The following is a 20507-nucleotide window of genomic DNA, read 5'->3' as shown; positions in this document are numbered from 1 at the left end:
CACACCCCGGCCTGACCAAATAAATAAAGACAAATACAATATACTATGACCAGGGCGTGACAGGCACACCTGTATTTAGTGAGTTTCTCCCATTCTTCACTGCAGATCCTCTCAAGCTCTGTTAGGTTGGATGGGGAGGATTGCGGCACAGATATTTTCAGGTCTCTCCAGAGATGTTCGATCGGGTTCAAGTCCGGGCTCTGGCTGGGCCACTCATGGACATTCAGAGACTTGTGTGAACCTTCACCCCAGTCTGTTGACCTGACCGCTCTGGAGCAGGTTTTCATCAAGGATCTCTCTGTACTTTGCTCTGTTCATCTTTCCCTCGATCCTGACTCGTCTCCCAGTCCCTGCTGCTGAAAAACATCCCCACGGCATGATGCTGCCACCACCATGCTTCACCGTAGAGATGGTGCCAGGTTTCCTCCAGATTTGACTCTTGGTATTGAGGCCACGGAGTTCAATCTTGGTTTCATCAGACCAGAGAATCTTGTTTCTCATGGTCTTGAGTCCTTGAGGTGCCTTTTGGCAAACTCCAAGCGGGCTGTCATGTGCCTTTTACTGAGGAGTGGCTTCTGTCTGGCCACTCTACCATAAAGGCCGGATTTGTGGAGTGCTGCAGAGATGGTTGTCCTTCTGGAAGGTTCTTCCATCTCCACAGAGGAACTCTGGAGCTCTGTCAGAGAGATCATCGGGTCTTGGTCACCTCCCGGACCAAGGCCCTTCTCCCCCTATTGCTCATTTTGACCGGGCGGCCAGCTCTAGGAGGACTCTTGGTGGTTCCAAACTTCTTCCATTTAAGAATGATGAAGGCCACTGTGTTCTTGGGGACCTTCAATGCTGCAATCAAGTTGTAGAAACATCTCAAGGATGATCAATGGAAACAGGATGCACCTGAGCTCAATTTCAAGTCTCATAGCAAAGGGTCTGAATGCCTTTGTAAATAAGGTATATCTGTTTTTTACTGCACCGTCATTTCTCTGTTTGTGGCCCGCCTGTTAATTTGCACGATTCTTGACATTCTCCTTCGACCGCTCTCATCAACGAGCTGTTTTTGCCTCAAAGGCTGCTGCTGACTGGATGTTTTTTGTTTGTCTCACCATTCTGGGGAAACCCTAGACACTGCCGTGCGTAAAAAGCCCAGGAGGGCGGCCATTTCTGAGACATTGGATCCGGCATTCCTGGCACCGACAATCATACCGCGCCCAAATTTGCTTAGGTCACTTGTTTTGCCCATTCCAACGACCAATCGAACAGTAGCTGAATGCTTCGATGCCTGTCTGCATGCTTTATATACCAAGCCACAGCCACGTGACTCACTGTAGGAGCGATCCATTTTCGTGAGCTTAAGGTGTTTAAGGTGTTTCCTCTGCATTTTTTCTTTTTTGGACTATCTATACTGAGGGATGCTGAAATGCAATTACAGACAGCTTGTTTAGACCATTCCCTTGCTATGCCCTTAGGGTAGATATGTCTCATGGTGGACATTTCTGTACTACTGAATATGCCCATCTGTGTTATAGCTAAGCTAAAGAGTGCACTATACATATTGTCTTAACTTTGGCATCCGAAGGATGGGCTGTGATACGCTTGTGTGTATGACCTCTTTGACTCATTGTATGATGGCTAATCCTAATTGGTTGGAGAGACTATCATTTTAATCTCATTGATCCTCTATGCTTTTTCTCTCCCAATCCAATTTACCTCCTCATCAAACCCTTCTCGACTTCCTCAATGGCAAGAATAAACCCCCTCCATGCCAATCTGAGTGGGAACATTGGCACCAGTTCAGTACTGCAGTGGCTCTACCAACTGCTTACCTCTTCTATCTTTATTTGTGTTTTTAATTACTTTGTAGTTTCAATTTAATTACATGTGTTAATCCAGTGTCGTCTTTTTAAGTAGATATTTTAAAGGGAAAAGATGGTAGCAGATTGGCAAATGAATAACACAACCATGAACATTTATGTTTGAAGGCAATCTCTAAAAAGAGCTATATTTTATTGAGGGAATATTTTAATGGCTTTCAATTGGACTGGCAGACAAATCCAATTATTATGGCCATGCTTGTTGTCCTTGTGCTTGTGTATGCTTTGTCTCTGCCTAGTCCCCAACAAAAAGAGAGCCTGTGACGCAACTTCTGCTTTTGGACGTTAACAAGGCGACATTCCATCTTAACTCCTCCTTCACATTTACTGGATTGGTTGAACAGTGCAGAAGAGAACCTCCCCAACAGTTTTTTCTTCTTCTCGTCAAAACCCGTATGTAGGGGTTTTAGTTTCATGCATTTTTTTGACTCATGCTATGTCAGGTTAGTGTATGCTTGGGTGTTAAAAATAACTACCCCCATACGTAATTAATCTAACTTTTTAGTGGTTGGTAGCTCGACAAGATTTGGTTTATTACACAGTGGTAAATGCTATCGTTCTTCACTAATGTTATAAACATACATAAGCAGAGCCTTAAAGTAAAGATTCACCCATTTTTTATGTTATTGTTTTTGTGTATCTGAGTGATGTTCAATCGATTCCCAGGGTAATTTCTGCCTAAATGACTAGCGCCCGTACCACTCACGTCGGTAGCCATGAAGTGCTTTCAAAGGCTGGTCATGACTCACATCAACACCATCATCCCGGAAACCCTAGACCCACCCTAATTCGCATACTGCCCCAACAGATCCACAGATGATGCAATCTCAATCGCATTCCACACTGCCCTTTCCCACCTGGATAAAAGGAACACCTGTGTGACAATGCTATTCATTGACTACAGCTTAGTGTTCAACACCATAGTGCCCACAAAGCTCATCACTAAGCTAAGGACTCTGGGACTAAACACCTCCCTCTGCAACTGGATCCTGGACTTCCTGACGGGCAGCCCCCAGGTGGTAAGGGCAATCTGCCACGCTGATACTCAACACTGGGGCCCCTCAGGGGTGCGTGCCTAGTCCCCTCCTGTACTCCCTGTTCACCCATGACTGTGTGGCTAAGCACAACTCCAACACCATCATTAAGTTTGCTGACGACACAACAGTGGTAGGCCTGATCACCGACAACGATGAGACAGCCTATAGGAAGGAGGTCAGAGACACTGCCAGGACAACAACCTATCCCTCAATGTCAGCAAGACAAAGGAGCTGATTGTGGACTACAGGAAAAGGAAGGCCGAACAGGCTCCCATTAACATCAAGTTCCTTGGTATCCACATCACCAACAAACTATCGTGGTCCAAACACACCAAGACAGTTGTGAAGAGGGCACGACAACAGCTTTTCCCCCTCAGGAGATTGAAAAGATTTGGCATGGGTCGGTCCCCAGATCCTCAAAAAGATCTACATCTGCACCATCGAGAGCATCCTGACCGGTTGCATCACCGCCTGGTATGGCAACTGCTCGGCATCTGACCATAAGGTGCTACAGAGGGTAGTGCGTAGGGCCCTTTCCATCACTGGGGCCAAGCTTCCTGACATCCAGGACCTATATACTAGGCGGTATAGGAGAAAGGCCCAAAAAATTGTCAGAGACTCCAGTCACCCAAGTCATTGACTGTTTTCTCTGCTGCTGCACAGCAAGTGGGACAGGAGCGCCAAGTCTAGTTCCAAAAGGCTCCATATCAGCTTCTACCCCCAAGCCAGAAGACTGCTGAACAATTAAACAATTAATCAAATGCCCCCCATTTGTTTTTACACTGCTGCTACTCGCAGTTTATTATCTATGCATAGTCACTTTACCCCAGTCTACATGTACAAATTACCTCAACTAACCTGTACCCCAGCACATTGAATCGGCACCAGTACCCCCTGTTTATAGCCTTGTTATTATATTATTATTATATATTATTTTATTATTATATGTTACTTTTTATAAAAAAATTTACCTCAGTTTAGTAAATATTTTCTTAACTATATTTCTTGAACTGTATTGTTGGTTAAGGGCTTGTAAGTAAGAATTTCACCGTAAGGTCTACTACACCTGTTGTATTCGGCGTATGTGACAAATCAAATTTGATTTTATGTTTTTAATGTGTATCTGAGCTATTGCAGTTCAAGCAGGCAGTAATTTGGCTGGCATGACGTAGCATGGTGATAAAGTCGCTCTCAGTACACTGGAAGTTAATAGGAATACCACTTTTAGATCAAGAAAACATGTCAGATTTCAATACGTGCCAATGTCATAACGCGGCTGCCTTCTCTCAAATGAGCCATTGATCATATTTTTGCAATATTCCTACCTCGAGAAGTGTAATTTAACAGAGGGTCCACGCTATTTCTACTATTTGTCTGCCTCTTCAGTCTAGGGAGCATTGCATGGTGCCGTTGCATGAATGTTGCGCATGTCAGACTCCACTCTGCGAGGCACATCGTTCTGCAGGTTGAACCTGGTGAGATTGTCGACTCCTAAATATATAGTGCAATTTGTTTAGACAATTTTACAGCTAACTAGCTACTTCACATGCTGATATTGACTTTGGTATTATTTATTGTGTGTACTTACGTTTGCTAGCTAGCCAGCCAGCCCATGGAGAGCGCATTGCATTGTGGGTTTTGTAGTTGACTTGAGCTGCAACAGATTTTCACATGTTGCTACCAAACTCATTATAACGACAAAATGAAAAATGTGTTCACCAAAAATATTGTTCTCACATATTAGTGTTATTTATCACTGTAAATTATAAGAATTATTGGTTTTGGGTGGATTTTTCCTTTCAGACATATGTATCCATTGAAAAGCTCTTTGTCTCTCCCTTAATCCCCAAAGCTTTTGAGAGTAGGCTAACTAAGTTACTCACACAACAATGCTCACTTCCTGGTTGAAAGAGAAATCAACAACTTACCCAACTGTTCCTTGTGCCTCATTGCAGTCTGACACCCCCCCCCCCCCCTAGACATAATTTAATTTAGCAACTTTACTCAGTTCCGCCTAATTTGATAATGTGTTTTCGTGGGAACTTGGCGTCTGAGGAGAATGCTGCAGATCCAACTCTCATGAAAGCAGGGAGTGGAGGGCACAAGGCCCATCGCCTCGGCTAATTCTCCAGTAATGAAAAGCACGTCTTCAGTCTGATGCTGTTCAAAATAAAACCCCACACCACACTAATGGCAGACATTTGTGCCAGACTGAGACTGGGCCCCGCAGCTTGGATAACACAGAGGCTTGTCCTCCAACATTTTCCCATGGTGATAAGGACTTGGCCAGATGTTTTGCAATACACCCAAAGCACCAGCCATTGAATGAAGTGTGATAGAGGGGGCTTTAATTGTACCAAGTATGGATGTCATTGCTGCCATGCTCTAGGGAAAAAAAGGTGCTATCTAGAACCTAAAAGAAGAACCTTTTTTGGTATGAGAGAAACCACCTTATTCTCTTTTATGTTGTGAGCTGAAAAGGATTAAAGGACACTGTTTGAGGGAAGTGGGAGAGACTTTTTGATGTCTGAGAACAACATATAATCTGAAATGATCAAGCCCATGATTTAAATCAATATAGGTGCATTCACACTGCACCTTATTCCAGTCTCCTTAGCCCTGGGCTAAGGGAGATTTTAGCCGGGGCTAAGCGAGTGTTCACACTTGCACATTCGAAAGTGGGATAGCACCAACCTTAGCCCAGGGCTACCTGGCCCTGCTCCGGAGCAGGATTAGCGCAGACTTTTCGGGGTTAGCCCCAGAAACATGGTGCCAAAATAGCCATTCTTTCATTTGAGGACAAAAAACTTGTTATGGCTGCAATCCCCATATCGGGATAAGTGTCATCAACAACCGCTGAATAGCATAGCGCTACATTCAATAAATATTACTACAAATATTTATATTCATGAAATCACAAGTGCAATATAGGAAAACACAGCTTAGCCTTTTGTTAATCCACCTGCCCAGCATTTTGAAATGATGCTTTACAGCGAAAGCAATCCAAACGTTTGTGTAAGTTTATCGATTGCACGACAAAACATTAAGTACGCTTAGCATCAGGAAGCTTTGTCACGAAAATCAAAAAGCAATCAAATTAATCGTTTACCTTTGATCTTCGGATGTTTTCACTCACGAGACTCCCAGATACACAACAAATGTTCCTTTTGTTCCATAAAGATTATTTTTATATCCAAAATACCTTGTTTGTCGCGTTATGTTCAGAAATCCACAGGAAAGAGCGGTCACGACAACGCAGACACGAATTCCAAATAGTTTCCATAATGTCCACAGAAACATGTCAAACATTTTTTAGAATCAATCCTCAGGTTGTTTTTAAAATATATAATCAATAATATATCAACCGCAAATGTCTTTCACAGTAGGAGAGGTTAAAAACAATAGCTGTCCAAATTCTGTTGCGCGAGCAAAACTCATGTGACCACTTGACGCGATGTTATCGTTCTGGCTCATTTTTCAAAATAAAAATCCAATCTGGCAACCTTACAGTTAACTAGTCCAACGGTCTAACCACCTGCCTCTCATTGCACTCCACGAGGAGCCTGCCTGTTACGCGAATGCAGTAGAAGCTAAGGTAAGTTGCTAGCTAGCATTAAACTTACCTTATAAAAAACAATCAATCAATCATAATCACTAGTTATAACTACACATGGTTGATGATATTACTAGTTTATCTAGCGTGTCATGCATTGCATATAATCAATGCAACGCTGTGGAATGATTTAACAAAAACGCATTTGCGGAAAAAAAGCACAATCATTGGATGACTGTACCTAACCATAAACACCAATGCCTTTCTTAAAATAAATACACAGAAGTATATATTTTTAAACCTGCATATTTAGCTAAAAGAAATCCAGGTTAGCAGGCAATAATAACCAGGTGAAATTGTGTCATTTCTCTTGCGTTCATTGCACACAGAGTCAGGGTATATGCAACAGTTTGGGCCTCCTGGCTCATTGCGAACTAATTTGCCAGAATTTTACTTAATTATGACATAACATGGAAGGTTGTACAATGTAACAAGAATATTTAGACTTAGGGATGCCACCCGTTAGATAAAATACCGAAACGGTTCCGTATTTCACTGAAATAATAAACGTTTTGTTTTCAAATTGATAGTTTCCGGATTCGACCATATTAATGACCATAGGCTCGTATTTGTGTGTTATTGTTATAATTAAGTCTATGATTTGATAGAGCAGTCTGACTGAACGATGGTAGGCAGCAGCAGGTTCGTAAGCATTCATTCAAACAGCACTTTCGTGCGTTTTGCCAGCAGCTCTTCACAAGCACAGCGCTGTTTATGACTTCAAGCCTATCAGCCTAATGGCTGGTGTAACCGATGTGAACTGGCTAGCTAGTTAGTGGGGTGTGCGCTAATAGCGTTTAATAACGTCACTCGCTCTGAGACTTGGAGTAGTTATTCCCCTTGCTCTACAAGCGCCGCGGCTTTTGTGGAGCGATGGGTAACTGCTTCGAGTGTGGCTGTTGTTGATGTGTTCCTGGTTTGAGCCCAGGTAGGGGCGAGGAGAGGGATGGAAGATATACTGTTCCAGTGGCTATAAGAACATCCAATAGTCAAAGGTATATGAAATACAAATGTTATAGAGAGAAATAGTGTCACGGCTCTCTTCCTGGGAAGGAAGAGTGGCAAAACCCGAAACAATCCTATCTGGTGCAGAGAACACAAAGACAATCAACAATCACCCACAAAACAGGCGACCTAAATATGGTTCCCAATCAGAGACAATGACTAACACCTGCCTCTGATTGAGAACCATATCAGGCCAAACATAGAAATAGACAAACTAGACACACAACATAGAATGCCCACCCAGCTCACGTCCTGACCAACACTAAAATAAGGAAAACACACAAGAACTATGGTCAGAACGTGACAAATAGTCCTATAAATACTATGTTAACTACAACCTAAAACCTCTTTCCTTGGAATATTGAAGTCTCATGTTAAAAGGAACCACCAACTTTCATATGTTCTCATGTTCTATGCAAGGAACTCAAACGTTAGCTTTTTTACATGGCACATATTGCACTTTTACTTCTCCAACACTTTGTTTTTGCATTATTTAAACCAAATTGAACATGTTTCATTATTTATTTGAGGCTAAATGGATTTGTATTGATGTATTATATTAAGTTAAAATAAGTGTTCATTCAGTATTGTTGTAATTGTCATTATTACAAATACATTTTTAGGAATCGGATGATTAATTGGATTCGGCTTTTTTTGGTCCTCCAACAATCTGTATCGGTGTTCTACAAGAGCACAGACACGAGACAACAGACGCACCGGTCTCTACATTGCAGATGAGATGAAGGCACTCATCAATGACCTTGGACCACAGAAGGTATTTTCACTGCTGACAGACAATGCTTTGAACATGAAGGCTGCTTGGTCTAAAGTGGAGGAGTCCTACCCTCACATCACACCCATTGGCTGTGCTGCTCATGCATTGAATCTGCTCCTCAAGGACATCATGGCATTGAAAACAACTGATACACTCTACAATAGAGCCAAGGAAATGGTTAGGTATGTGAAGGGTAATCAAGTTATAGCAGCATTCTACCTCACCAAGCAAAGTGAGAAGAATAAGAGCAACACCCGCTGGGGTATATTTGACAGTCTCCATGGAGGGGAAGGAGTCTCTCCAAGAAATGACCATATCACAGTCTGCGGATTTGGACAGCCCCATCAAGATTATACTCCTGGATGATGTATTTTGGGAGAGAGTGGTAAGCAGCCTGAAACTCCTGAAACTCCTGAAACCTATAGCAGTAGCCATTGCACGGATTGAGGGAGACAATGCCATCCTGTCTGATGTTCAGACTCTGCTTGCAGATGTAAGAGAAGAAATCCGTACTGTCCTGCCCACTTCACTGTTGCTCCAAGCAGAGGAAACTGCAGCTCCGATATACATTAAAAAGCGCGAGGACTTCTGCCTTAAGCCCATGCACGCCGCAGGGTACATGTTGGACCCCAAGTATGCTGGCATGAGCATCCTGCCTGGTCAACAAGGTCTATGGTGTCATCGTTATCGTGTCTCGCCACCTTGGCCTGGATGGGGGCAAGGTTCTTGGCAGTCTGGCCAAGTACACTTCAAAACAAGAGCTTTGAGATGGAGATGCAATATAGCAGTTGTGCCAACATATCTCATCAGCCATCTGGTGGAAAGAACTCTGTATCTGAGGCTCTTTCCCCTGTTGCCTCCATCATCCTCCAAATCCCACCAACATCAGCCGCCTCAGAGCGCAACTGGTCCTTGTTTAGGAACACACACACACCAAAGCACGCAACAGGCTGACCAATACAAGGGTTGAAAAATTGGGCATCCTGGCAAATTTGAGGCTTTTTGAGCCTGACAACGAGCCATCCTCAACAAGGTTGGAAAGAGACAGTGAAGATGAGGCCTCAGAGTCTGATGTTCAAGAGGGGGACATTGAGGAGGTCAAGGGAGAAGACATGGAAACCTGAGAGGAAGACAACCAAAGCTTTAGTTTCTAGACATGGCTTCTGCTCCTTCTAACACACGTACCTAGAACGGAAAGGATTTTATGTGGGTTGATAAACGCCGAGAACCATAAGAGAGACCTATTTTGTGAGGGGATTTTTAAGGTCTTTATTTAAAATAAGGTTAGTGATGGGATTTCTGCCAATCCCAGCAATAAACAATTTGCTATAGACCATTTGATGTCTAGTGTAGTGTCTATGTTTGAGAGTGTTTGAGAGGCTAATCAACGTAAAGGAAGGAAATCTTGGTTCTAGCCATTCACAGCCTTTTGTGTGTTAAGAGCTGACGATTGACATGTCTTCTGTCCCAGACGACTTTGACTTCCCTGCTGTGCCTCTGTAATGATTTGGGCTCACCATGAGAGTTATGTTTCAAAAGCTCTTTTATGTTTTGATTTTGTGTTTTAAGTACTTTGTCTGTATGTCTTTGAGGGTGTGGTTGGGTGATGTGAACGCTGCTGCTAAGCAACACACAAAGCGATTGTGTGTGTGTGTTTGTGTGTGTGTGTGTGTGCGCAAGTTAAATTTGTCAGTATAGTATGGGGAGCCCTTCCTGCCTTGTCATCTCTCACTTCACCATCTGGTTTGTGTAGAGTTTGACTGAGGCGTTAATCATTGGGCCCTGAGGCTCGCTGCAGTCTGACAACAGCTGGAGACATGGGCCTTGTTGATGTCCCACCAATCCCGAGCAACAGCCAGCCAAACTCCGGCACCCTCTCTCTCTGAGGACAGATGTGTGTTAGGTCGAGACTCTACACTCCCAGCTTACCTAACAAAACAGCTGGAAGGGTTACACATGTGTGTCATGACTCCCAAGCCCAGAAACCTCACACAGATCCCGACAAACACAGGTTTAAGTGTTCCCCAACGCATCAGAGATATACAGATTTCATTTGGCAGTGGACTCCTATAAATGCATCTCTTGTTATAGGCCCATAAGTGTGGTCTGTGCTGTCTGTAATAGGCTGTGTGTTTATTATAATGTTGGCCTGTTTTCCCAGCAGCTTAACTCATGTCCTGCAGTGCGGCTCCTTTTCACCAAGAAATCACACTGATAAGGTCCAACCTTACTCCTTCATTGTCATCGTCTCTCGGGCGCTCTCCCCAACTAATAAGCTATCTATTTAGAGCAAGCAGAGAACAATATAGCTGTATGGTTACTTGCAAGGCAACCTCTAAGGATGGAAGCCAGTGTTTAAGCTAATGAATGTGCAGATCTGCATTTTAGCAACAGCATCACGTATTTTTATTTAAAGGTTAATTTGTTTGTTTTTTGAGTGATTGAACCTTCCCCCGTCCACCGACTCATATGTGATGTGGGTGACATTTAAGTTTTATTGGGTCCTTCCTCTCGATGCCAAGAGCAGTAGCATTTCTGGTATATTTCTGACATGGTGGCTTTTTATCTCCTTCTCAGTTAAGTGCAGAGAAGTCTGTCATAGCTTATTATGGACTCTGGGTTTGGCTTGTAGTCCTGGAGCAAGGTTTGTGGAATATTCAAACCAACATCTGAGATGGAAAACTTAGCCTGCTGATATGTTCTCAGCCAAGACCCGATGTCATTTATTTATTTGTATTTTTTATTTAACCTTTATTTAACTAGGCAAGTCAGTTAAGAACAAATTATTCTTTACAATGACGGCCTACTCTGGCCAAACCCTAACCCGGACGATGCTGGGCCAATTGTGCGCCGCCCTATGGGAATCTAACCAGGATCTGTAGTGACGCCTCCAGCACTGAGATGCAGTACCGCTGCGCCACTCGGGAGCCCAAATTAACCGTAATGAACCGTGAACGACTTCAATTAAACTAAACATCTCATGTTCAGTGGAATAGTGCTTCTAGGAAATTCCAGATTTACTGACTCGTTGCAGGTAAAATCTGGATATTGTGGTCTATGTCTAGAGCTGTAGCTATATGTGTACTAGTCATATGCTCCTATTTTAGTAATTTGGGCCAGCTGGATATAGAAATGAGACTGGGTGGCACTCTAGTTCCTTGGCGGTTTGACTTAAGTCAATTTACTCAGCACCAACCCCATTATTCTTCCTTTGTTAAAGGCCCATATGTCTCCTTTAACTCTGTCACGTACTGAAATGCTTTTACATGCTGCTTTTACTCTGTTAACGTGGAACAAAAGGGGTATGTCTAGACTCGTTTTTAGACTCTTGTTCAAGAACATCCAGTTGTATAATTATCTCACATTCACACTTATGACTGGGGACTAGGCACGGCTACCTTTTTAATAAATGATAGCCTAGTTATTAGAAAGGATCATTCGGAGACGGCCTCATTTCATTTGCCTATGGTACATTTTAAAGCAGGTGGCAATGTAGCCTAGTGGTTAGAGCGTTGGACTAGTAACCGGAAGGTTGCAAGTTCAAACCCCCGAGCTGACAAGTTCGTTCTGCACCCTGAACAGGCAGTTAACCCACTGTTCCTAGGCCGTCATTGGAAATAAGAATTTGTTCTTAACTGACTTGCCTAGTTAAATAAAGGTAAAATAAATCAAATTTAAAAAGAAAAGCAGAATCCTTTCTGTTCATTATGCCGTGTCAGTATATCTGGATGGAGAAACAAAAGTGGAGCAAAGGCTTTTGTTAGTCAGGAGGATATGGTCTTCTAACAAACTCGGATCATTCCCTAAGCTGTGAGCTCTCTAAAGCTTATCTAATGCAATGCAAGCCACTCTTGTGGGCAAGGGACGTGTTACCAGCAGCCATTTGCTGCACTCATATTGATCTGCCCCTGGGCTCTAGGCTACAGGAATGGAGATTCCTTAAACTACAGGCCATGCTCTAATGACTTACTCTCTCTGATTCCTCTCCACGCCGTTCCACTTCACCTGTCGGTATCTCAAATTGAAAGGTTCTCCGTAGAGAGCTGGGCCTGCTTGGAGAAGTGAGGAGCAGACATGTCAGCAGCCGTGGGGTTAGTGGCGTTAGTGTGTGTGAATGGGCCTTCGACCGAGGCTCTGATCCCAGGAACGGGAGTACATACAGGGGTATGGCTTAAGGCTGGGAGGAGGTGAGAGGGCTGTCCCTGATAGGCAGTTTAACATCATACCGGGTCAGGGGCTTTTTTTTACAAACTTTTTGGGGAGGAGGAGTGATACACTGGGAGATGGGAGGAGGAAGGGGAGCTCTGAGGTGGAACTGATATGAATTCACTCTTTGTTTCCGAACAGCCTGTTGTGCTCTGGCCAATCGCATATATGTGTGTGTGTTTTAGGAAGAGGTTTGAGCTAGCGTTGCCATATCTTTTCCTCCAGGAGACGATTCCTGAAGTGCTCCGTTTCTTTCCCCCCCGACTTTACAGGATGGGAGAGCGTGAGAATATAGGGAGGGCTGGTAAGGAGGAGGAGGGTTCATTCAGAGAGGAGACGACAAAGAGGTGGAGAGCATACATGATATGAGTTTGGCCAGGTAGTAAGAAGAGGGATCTGTGTAGCTGTCCTCTAGCCAGTGGAGTGTTGATTAGATAAGGTGTGCATGCAAATATCCAGTGGTCAGTGTGTGAGTGGTTAGTAGACAATACTGCGTGGTAGTCAGATATGCACTTCTGCAATTATCTTGGACATCAGCTGTACTTCTCTACTTTGCATTGTAAGTATTTTGCTAAATTCTACTACCCATTACTTTGAATGATTATAAAGTCCTAATTGAATGCGCAAACTGGTCGGAACCATCAGACTGTGAATTCACAGATGCAAATACTGTTCTTATAGGATCCTTTTGTTATGTGTGCCAGTTATCTGACTGCAGACAGACAGTCACTCAGTTGTGTATGTTCATTGACAGTTAGGATTTGAAATATTGTCAGGCATGCATGATGCCAGTCCACGCCATGCTCATTGTAGTTGATGATGCTTGACTACACCGGTTATTTGTTCGCATGAGGGAACTGTGCCAACACTGCCAAGAAGGAGGCATGTATTGACCATTTGAGGGCAGACGGTTTGAACGCTCTGTTTTTACTTAATACCATAAATATGAGCCGAGATCAATTCTGCACAGGATGAAAACCATTTAATTTCAGGTTTTTGCCTCTCAATGAACTTAGTTCAAATTACTCTATTAGGAGGCTATTTACTCATAGTAGTCGTTTGACCTTTACATACTAGGGTTTGAGGCAGGGAAAGGAAGCGTTTCTCAGGGACGTTAACAGGCATTGATTCATTAGAGGCTACATGACTGGAATCTGGATCTCCATTGTTGTGCTATTTGTGTGCCGGGTGTGATAACAGTCACCTCCCAGATCTGTTACTGGCTCCATTCAACAGTTTGAAAGGACTGAGAGGGGTGCTGGATCTTCCTCTCCTCCACTCTCAGATCAGTCACCCCCAGCTTACATTCCTCTGCTCTGTGTCCACCTGATAACTGTCTGTCTGTGTGGATCCCCTATCCGTCTGTCCCGCTGTCTGTCAGAAAGGCTAACCAGCACTGCCCCCACCACCCCTGAAAGGAGAGCTGATTGGGTTTATAGTTCCACACCTGTGTGGCAGTGGACTGTGGCCTGGGGTGCAGGGATGGAGTGATCTGACTGCAGGGGGGGGGGAGTGATGCGTGCAGGGGGGAGTGATGCGTGCAGGGGGGAGTGACGGGTGCAGGGGGGAGTGATGCGTGCAGGGGGGGAGTGACGGGTGCAGGGGGGGAGTGATAAGTGCAGGGTCAAAAGTGGAATGGACAATTGAGTCTTGATCTGCAACAAATTGTAATACTTTATATAGGCTACATGCATAACGTTTCAAAACAATGAATAACAAAAATGAATTGCCTATAACTTTAAATTAAAGTCTGCTTCATATTCAACTTACTTCTAAGATGTATTCTGAGTCATTGGCCTAATTATGTAGCTGGAGTGTGACATTGCCGAATGTATTATTAGACTCACCAGAAATAAGAAAAGGACGCCTTTCCTCCTCAGCCCAGACAGAGTTCTTTCAGTCAACTGGTTGACAGCCAGCACTGTAATGTTCACTAAATTAATGTGCCAATGTCTCGCAAGAAGATGGTAATACCAGACTGAGACTGTCACTCGCACTTCGAGTTGTTCTGTTGGTCACCAGATTGGCCAAAGCCGGGGGTCATGTGTGACAGATGTGGGGGGGGGGTTATGGGTTTGGAGGGCAGTGGGGTCAGGCAAGCCTCTCTCATGTGATGGGTGTCTCAGGCTCCAAAGAGAAGGCCTCTCAGGGGCGAGATCCTCCCCAGGCCAGTCCCCACCCTGCTCAACCTCAACTGGAATCCATCTGGAATTCACTGTCTGGAAGACTGGAGGCTAAAGCCACGCAGGCGGCCTGCTGTTGTTGGACACAGCTCTGTTCCTCTGTCTCCTGCCAGCAGTGCCTGAACAGGAACATAGAGGGGGAGAACTAGTGTGCTGTATCTCTGCAGCCATTCAGAGGGAGCCAGAACACCACAAGAGTCTCCTTGAGGTTTCTTCATCCACTGCCGAAGCAGCACTTGTGGTTGTAATGTAATGTCGCAGCAATTCTCCTCCTTCTGTCTCAGACTCACAGACACAGACTCTTCAGTTGCTGTTTTTTTACCGTTTTATATGAAACCCCGCACTAATAAAAGCCCAATTGAATGGGCCTGGTACCTCACTGTATCAAGTTACTCAGACTGGCACAATGTATACAAAGCCTGTTTTGTATTGTAATAATACCCCTCAGAGCCATTAAGACTGATTTGGGGGACCTGGGCCTGAATGCGCCCGGGCCTGGGCCTGAATGGGCCTGGTAATGGGGCAAAGGGAGTGCAGAGCTGACAAGACAAAAGCACCTCTTCCCCCTCCTCCTTCTCTCTCTTCCCTCCTCAGCCCCATCTCTCGCTCTACAGTAGCTGGCTCTGGCTGCCCCTCTGCCTAGGCCCTGTGTGTGTAATCACTCCAGAAGACTCTCAGGGCTGATGCTCTGATTAAGTACGGCTGGGGTTATAACCAGACGATCGATGGGCTTGACTGGAATATATTGTGGTGCCAGAGGTGTCATTAAACTTCTGTGGAATGGTTGTTGTGTGGGTTGCTTGTGTGTGTCTCGACTACCTCGCTCTGCTCCATCCAGGCAGGAGTTGACCCCCAAGAGCTCTGCTCCATGCCATGTTGATGTTATTTGTGATGAGTGCCAGGTTTAAACCAAATACGTGGGTTTTATTCTACACATAAGTCAGAGTTCGCTAAACATGCTGATAAATCCTCTGCTCAGTAGTCTGACTAGTCTCTCCTCCCTCACATCCCTCCCCACCTCATCCCTGACTCATCCCTGACTCCCCACCAATGCTTAGGTCAATACCTCTGCAGCCATTCCATTTTCAGCACTGGCTGGTCTCCTGATGGGTCCATTTCAGGGTGTTTGAGGCGGGTAGGAATGAGATTTGACGGGTGTGAATGTCCCCTCTCTCCTCCCATAGGAGTGACCCATGCCCCCTGCAGGTTGCTGGCTGCTGAAGCATCTGCTTTGTCCCGTTTCTACGCTCACGCTGCTCACTGACACTGTGATGATGCGATCGTTAATGGTATCCAATGCCGGGTTGAATGACCTGCTATTCGATTTAAAGACATGTTATTCTAACATTTATGCAACATTTGAATTAACTTGACTTCCCACTCTACTAACAGCCTAATGCGGTGGTTTTTCTGTTTCTTCACCTCTCAATGTTGTTGAACCAAATAATCACTACTAAAACTTTCCTGAAGGACACAGACTCAGTTCCTTCCATGCACCTGAACAGTATTTATTTACTCTGCTGGGTTTCTCGTGACTAACTGAGTCTGTTATTGAAAATGACATATCCATTTGATTTGCTAGGGATGAACAGATGGACCACACTGGCGGAGGAATTTCACACCAAATATGAATTTAGCACCTTGTTGTTTTTGCGTCTGCGGCTGTCCTCAGTGTTCTCACACATCTCTTGCTCAGATGGAACCTTGGCAGTAGGATGAGTCTTTTTTCTTAGGAGGCTGGAACATGGCAAGACTCCCTTTTCTGTCTGACTCTGAGTCAGTCTGGTACCTAGGCTGAGGAAATCGGATCCTGTATCAGCTGTTTCCATGTTTCCTGCGTGACCGACTTGAGGAACACTCGATCCATGCTCTTTGGAATGGTCTTTCAATGTTCCTATACGTGATACTGCATCACCTCAGATGATGAGCTCAGTTGAGGGTTAGAGTACGCCGCTGTGGCTCCCTCAGTCATTTCTAACTCGCTTTGTGCTTTTCCTCTTCAATTTCCTTCAGATAAAAATCAAGCTTTGCTCTCATGAGAAAATAATAAATATGACTAAAGAGGGGTATTTGTGTAGTAAGGACAATGTGCAGGAAGCAAGGCATGAAATGGAGAATGGCACTTCTTGTCATCGTTGGGGGGGAGGGGGGGGGTAGAGGTTCGTCAGTAAAGATTGACATGTCAGGCACAGGAGGATTGTGAGAGGAAACGATCTGGGAGATTGAGGGTGTACACACTGGTGTTCTGTTACGCATGGGATGGAGCTGGGTCGAGCTCTGTCTACACGCGTGTGTTTGCGTGTGTCTGTGTGTGTGTGTGTGTGTGTGTGTGTGTGTGTGTGTGTGTGTGTGTGTGTGTGTGTGTGTGTGTGTGTGTGTGTGTGTGTGTGTGAGAGAGATGGGGCAGACGTTTGAGGAACTGTGACACCAGAATCAGTAAATTATGTAAGCCGAGATCTGTTTAGGCATCTTTGAAGCAGGATCATCAGATCAGGGTGTACTTTCCTTCTGTCTACTGGAGCGGAACTAAAGCTAAAGCCACCTCGCTCATATTTTGTTGGAAGACCAGGAAATATTATTTTGCTCTTGGAACCATTGACCCTCATCTGGACAACGTCTCATTATGCTCACTATGCCTTTTACTCCAATTTGAACTGATGACTTTGCTGCCTGGAGTCAGGGCCGTTATCAATCGGCGTAATGTAATCTTCCCTAAAAGACCCCTGTGTATCATAATGTCCCCTTTCTGAGCTTAGCAGAAAATGAGACAGAATTAGTATTCGGACTGAGTTGATCTGCCAATTTTACTGTTCGTTGTGTGTGAGGTCTTGGTCCCTTCAAAGGAGGAAGTGGTAGAAACGGGCTCATTAGCAACGATTCAGGTGAACAATGGGTGGAAATGAGAGTGAGGTGCTCCGTGTTAGGAGCGTCTTGACTTGGCATGGTGTAATCAGCCCTGGATCGGATAGTTTAATGACAGAGCAGAGAGAAGTGGAGGGCCGGCTCCCAGACACCACCTGCTGCTGCTGCCTTGCAGGCAGGAAAGAGAGAAAGCTCCTCCGGAATGTCTCTCTCTTTCTTTCCCTTTGTCAACCACCACTTTTGTCATGCCCACCCTCCTTCCCTCTCCCCACCTTAAGAAAACAGAGAGGGAATGATAGTGCCAAATGGGTGCATTTGCCACGTTGCTACATTGGGCTGACTCATCTCTCTGTTGTTCAAGCTGCCCTGAAGCTGAGCAGTCAAGTTGGTGTATCAATCCCTTTGTATCTGGCTGTGGCTTTCTAACAGTCCCTGTCTCTGCGTGTTGGAGTCCTGCACTTTGTCTTGTGAGAAAGCCTCTCCGCAGCAGCAGCAATCAAGCAATTTCAGTGCCTGAGGCGTCTGACAACCAGGTGCGTTAGCCTGAGAGTGACCTATCCAGTCTTAGCTCTCAGCCTTCATGCGTTCCAAAGTGAGTCAATCAGTTTTTCTGTTTTCATCAATACCTGTTTCTCTCTCCTCTGTTCTGTTCTTTCAGATCCAGAATGCTGAAACCAGAATGGATCCTCCAGGTCATCTGAGACAGTGTCAGTGTGTCCTCCCTGCTCTCCCTCCTTTGTGGTCCTCTCGTCCCCGAGCCTCGTACCACGGGGAACCGTCTGCCTCCTCCTCTCCTGGCAGCAGCCCCCCTGTAACGGCGTAGAGGTGGATTAGCGACCCTGTAAATATGCCTGGATGGAGGTCTCAGTGCCGTCTCGTCCTGCTGAACTCCCTGACCTGCGGCCTGGAGATCTGCGTGGCAGCTGGAATCACATACGTGCCCCCCCTTCTTCTGGAGGCTGGGGTAGAGGAGCAATACATGACCATGGTGCTAGGTAAACATTCATTACACATGAGAGTCTTCATCTAGAGGGGTCCTGTCCTGAAGGGTGTAGAGGGACAGGGCTGTGCCCCACCAGCCCGTTGGATACTGTATCTAAAGCAACCTGCTGTCTCTTTGGGTAATGGCCTGATAGTACAGTATCTCATTTACAAAAAAAAAACTTACACACGGTCCCCCTGATGGAACAGACTCATTTTAGATCCCCATAGTTGAGTTTCTAATCTGGTTCTGGACTGTGGCTTTGGATTTGTTTTACATTAACAACAGCAGAGCAAATCTAAAGAGATGGAGCAGAGGCCTGCTCTTCCTGATAGATACAAAGATGGGTTACTGTTGTTGTTATTAGACCTCATTGCTTGCAAATCAGTGACATGCTGTTGTGTTTGACCTAACCTTAGTGCTACATTAGAAGTTCAGTTTTTTTTTAAAGACACCGTGTGTGTATATATATAGCCATCGCGCGGCAGGGCATTTTTTGTGTAGGCGATGTGAGTAGCTGCATTATCCTGTTGCGCGCAAATGGCTATCACATGGTTTGCTGTAAAGGCATTTCTGCTCTTTCTCCCAGATTACATTGTGATCAAACTGATCCAGATTGCCACTCCGAAAACGTGCATGTGGCAATTACAGCTCCAATAGACAGATACAGTAAATTGATGTGTGTTCACATACACTCCACTATCCCTCTCTTTAAACAGCTGCATGCGAATGGGAGAAAAATAGCATTTGTGTCATCCCCCACAGCCCGTAAACCTCATCTGGAAGTGGCACAAAATAAATGCTTTGCCCCCCCCCCTTAGTTTTGTCTAATGGAACGGCAGAGTGTTTAGTAATGGAGATGGATATTGTGTCCTGGGGTCTTAAGGCTAATTTCCCCAGGAGTAGTGTCAGATTCTCAGATGCAAGTCATCTACTTGATCTAATGGCCACTTCTGGATTAATACTGCCAGTTGCCACTCTTTAATTGTTTAATCGACTCTTCTCTGTCTGTCAGGAGGAAGCAAGCTTTCTGGATAGGGGCCCAGGGGCATGTCTTATGTTAGAAGTTCACACTGTAGAGTTTGTACTGTATATGACTTGGAAAGCACATGGTGTTGTGTGTATACTGCATATGAGTTAGAGATAGGCTTGGGCGGTATACTGTATATACCGTATAACTAGGTATTTGGAAATAGCCACGGGATGGTTTTTCAATACCGTTTATAATAGGGCTGGGCGATATGGGCAAATTTCATATCACGGTATGAAAAACGACGATATTTTATGTTTTTTAATAATAAAATATATACATTTGCTTTCTGAGTAGTGCGTGACCCTAGGGTGGCAACACATACATTATAAGTGATTTAAATGGGTCTTTCTCCATTCTGATTGGAGCAAAGTGAAAACAGCATCGCTGTCATCAACTTTGTTGCATGTGCTGCCTTAACAATGCAGACTGAACGCAATTGTCTCGTAGTTGAGGAACAACAAATGCGTTCCTTGAGTGACAGGGGGCGGGAATAAGTACAGTGCATTCGGAAAGTATTCAGACCCCTTGATTTCGTCCACATTTTGTTAAGTTTCAGCCTTGTTCTAAAATTGATTAAATTGTTTTTTTCCCCACGTATGTCTTTGGTCACTAGTTCACAGTAGAGCCCTAAACTTAAATGTTTTTTTTCATCAAAATGCATTTTTTTCGGCAGAAATGCCTTCTGGAACATGTGAACATTCATGTGCCTTAATAACAAACGTGTATGCCATCTGTAAATACAAATAAAATTGTTAAATTACGAGCCTAGTTGGTTTAGCCACAGAAAAAGTCAGAAACCTTCCCACTAGCCATGATTGGCTGAGATAATGGGTGGGCTGGACATGCTGAGAGATGAGTTCGGATTGGTCTGGCATATAGCACGCCTCTGTCTATGTCAGGCACATTTACATAAGTATTCAGACCCTTTACGTGATACTTTGAA

General features: G+C 44.6%; 1 protein-coding gene across 2 annotated transcripts in view; it reads left to right on the top strand.

The window, feature by feature from the left end:
- LOC135524187 (solute carrier family 45 member 3-like) overlaps nucleotides 1-20507 on the top strand; it is a 49079-nt gene that overhangs the window by 6419 nt on the left and 22153 nt on the right. The window contains exons 1-2 of one of the 2 annotated variants that reach the window (XM_064951494.1): nucleotides 12646-13063; nucleotides 18208-18544. In XM_064951494.1, the coding sequence (XP_064807566.1) occupies nucleotides 18397-18544 (148 nt within the window). In that variant the 5' untranslated portion in view covers nucleotides 12646-13063; nucleotides 18208-18396. Of the gene's footprint in view, nucleotides 1-12645; nucleotides 13064-18207; nucleotides 18545-20507 lie in introns of those variants that run through there. The other variant, XM_064951493.1, reaches the window with a different exon arrangement.

This window comes from Oncorhynchus masou, chromosome 31 (genome assembly GCF_036934945.1).
Source record: "Oncorhynchus masou masou isolate Uvic2021 chromosome 31, UVic_Omas_1.1, whole genome shotgun sequence".
NCBI lineage: Eukaryota > Metazoa > Chordata > Actinopteri > Salmoniformes > Salmonidae > Oncorhynchus > Oncorhynchus masou.
Note: the sequence above shows the minus strand (reverse complement) of the source record. Positions and strands in the feature narration are given on the sequence as shown.